Genomic DNA, 2206 nt, shown 5'->3' with positions numbered 1-2206 from the left:
TTTATCGTCACTGGTGGCGAATCATGGATCTACGCGTATGAGCCCGAAACTAAACAGCAGTCGACTGTATGGGTCTTTCAAAGTGAAGATAACCCAACAAAAGTTGTTCGAGCTCGAAGTGTTGCGAAGCAAATGGTCGCCTGTTTTTTCGCGATAAGTGGTCATGTGGCAACCGTTCCACTAGAGGATCGTAAGACCGTCAATTCTGATTGGTATACCACCATTTGTTTGCCCGAAGTGTTTGGTGAAATAAGAAAAAACAACCACCGTCGCAAAATAATTCTTCATCACGATAATGCGAGCTCTCACACATCTTTTCAAACTACTCGATTTTTGACCGGTCAAAACATCGAACTGATGGGTCATCCACCGTACAGTCCTGACCTGGCACCCAATGACTTTTTTTTGTTCCCAAGCGTGAAGAAAAAACTACGTGGTCAACGATTTTCGACACCAGAAGAAGCAGTTGAAGCGTTCAAAACACACGTTTTAGAGATATCAGTTTCGGAGTGGCACGAATGCTATGACAAATGGTTTCATCGAATGCAAAAGTGTATCGATCATCTCGGGGAATATTTTGAAAAACAATAAAACCATTTTCGACAAAAAACAACTGTGTTATATATGTTTTTAAAAAAAATTATGGAGCAACCCTCGTACAAGAGAGAGGGAAAAAAATCCAATCAATTTCATTATAAATTAATTCTGTATCAACTTTTTATTTGTGAAAACCATTTCATCGACAATCTATTGCTGAAATTTGTGTTGTGATTTCGCTTACATTAAATTTTTCCACTTTTGCTCGAAAATGGAAAAAACGTTGCACACCTTGTAGGTTGATTATTTATTTTTGGAGTTTCGATTTGTCAAATTGGCCAAATAAAAAATCGGGTGGAAGAAAACTCAATTAAGATATAATCATTTTGATGCATAATTTATTTTCAATTTTATCCAATACGATAAGCATTGTGGTAACATCGTCGGTTCCGTAAAGTCCACAAATAATTCAATTGTTATAACTTTAATCGAAATAATTAAAATGTTATCACTTTTTTTTTGTACATTTTGTAAAGTCAAAAAGATGATAAGATTTTAATTATTACGATTGAACAATTGAATTAAAAAAATTGAATTCATATACTAGATTAAAAATCACATACTATCAAGATCATAGTCATGATCTACTACCATTCCTTCATGTTACTGCATTCCTGTATTCCTTACTATCCACTACATTCGCAAAATAAACAACACATATACAAGTATACAAGCATGAACTATGCTACTACAGACATCTCGAAACAAAGACGCATAAGGAATTTGTTCGCCATAAGCTTACAACGCAAAAAACATCATCATCGAACAACGTAAAAACGGATTTATTTGATTCAATGGATTTAATTTGGGGACTAGGTGTGGCAGCGGTCACAGGAACCACACTCTTTGTGGCAGCACCAGCTGCGCTAGCCGTGTTTGGTTTCACTGGATCCGGGATCGTAACTGGTATGACTACTTGTCTTAGAATTCAAAATTTCATATAAACAAAAACATGAAAATAAATAAATCTGTTTTGATTTTCAGGAAGCGCTGCAGCCGCTTGGCAGGCTTCAATCGGTGAGTAATTTTCAAACAATTTCAAACTCTAGCAAATGAAGAAAAAAATTGAGGTTGTAACAAAAAAATCGAGGATTTGATTAGTTCATTGCTCAGTTTTGTTATATGCTTAAGAAGTTGCAAGCCAATTATACCAAACATATACAAAAGATTTTCCTAATAAAACAATAATATTTTCAGGGAACGTGGTGGCTGGCTCGGCATTTTCGGCTTTACAAGCAGCAGGGGCTGCTGGTGTAGTAACCACCACCACAGGCGTTGCTGCATCAGCAGCCGCGGGTGGCATTGCAGCGGCAATTGCCCACTGATAAAAAAAAACTATTTTTTCTTAAATTATATCATATTGATGTTGAAATCAAACTAATAAAATTTGAACAATACCTAAGAGTTGATCAGAAGAAAAGAATGGAAAAAATGGAAATTAATCAATGCGTAATGGATCGGAATGGAAAATGAAACTATAGATGAAAGTATATACTTTATAGTTAGGATTGTGCCATTTTTATTATTGAAATATGAAAACAACGTTTTTATTATTCACATAAGCTTTGATGTCAATTGTTTATGTTTATTTTTCGTTTTCACTTTGACG

General features: G+C 35.1%; 1 protein-coding gene across 1 annotated transcript; it reads left to right on the top strand.

Annotated features, from left to right (window-relative positions):
• The first annotated feature begins 1035 nt into the window (after positions 1-1035).
• Positions 1036-1994, top strand: LOC116350506 (interferon alpha-inducible protein 27-like protein 2A). Its single transcript, XM_031782305.1, has 3 exons — positions 1036-1503; positions 1582-1614; positions 1795-1994. The coding sequence occupies exons 1-3, from the start codon at positions 1392-1394 to the stop codon at positions 1920-1922; spliced, it is 273 nt and encodes a 90-aa protein (XP_031638165.1). The 5' UTR covers positions 1036-1391; the 3' UTR covers positions 1923-1994.
• The last annotated feature ends 212 nt before the right edge of the window (positions 1995-2206 follow it).

The sequence above is a fragment of the Contarinia nasturtii genome, unplaced genomic scaffold (assembly GCF_009176525.2).
Source record: "Contarinia nasturtii isolate CC-2019 unplaced genomic scaffold, AAFC_CNas_1.1 Cnas_scaffold_4208, whole genome shotgun sequence".
In the NCBI taxonomy this organism is placed as follows: Eukaryota; Metazoa; Arthropoda; class Insecta; order Diptera; family Cecidomyiidae; genus Contarinia; species Contarinia nasturtii.
The sequence above is the reverse complement of the archived record's forward strand: the minus strand, read 5'-3'. Positions and strand labels throughout refer to the sequence as shown.

Bases quoted from the DNA above. Each gene is read 5' to 3' on its own strand.
- LOC116350506 (XM_031782305.1), top strand. From the start codon at position 1,392: ATGGATTTAATTTGGGGACTAGGTGTGGCAGCGGTCACAGGAACCACA. The intron at 1,504-1,581 runs GTATGACTACTT...TTTGATTTTCAG, and splicing joins TGGATCCGGGATCGTAACTG to GAAGCGCTGCAGCCGCTTGG. The intron at 1,615-1,794 runs GTGAGTAATTTT...TAATATTTTCAG, and splicing joins CGCTTGGCAGGCTTCAATCG to GGAACGTGGTGGCTGGCTCG.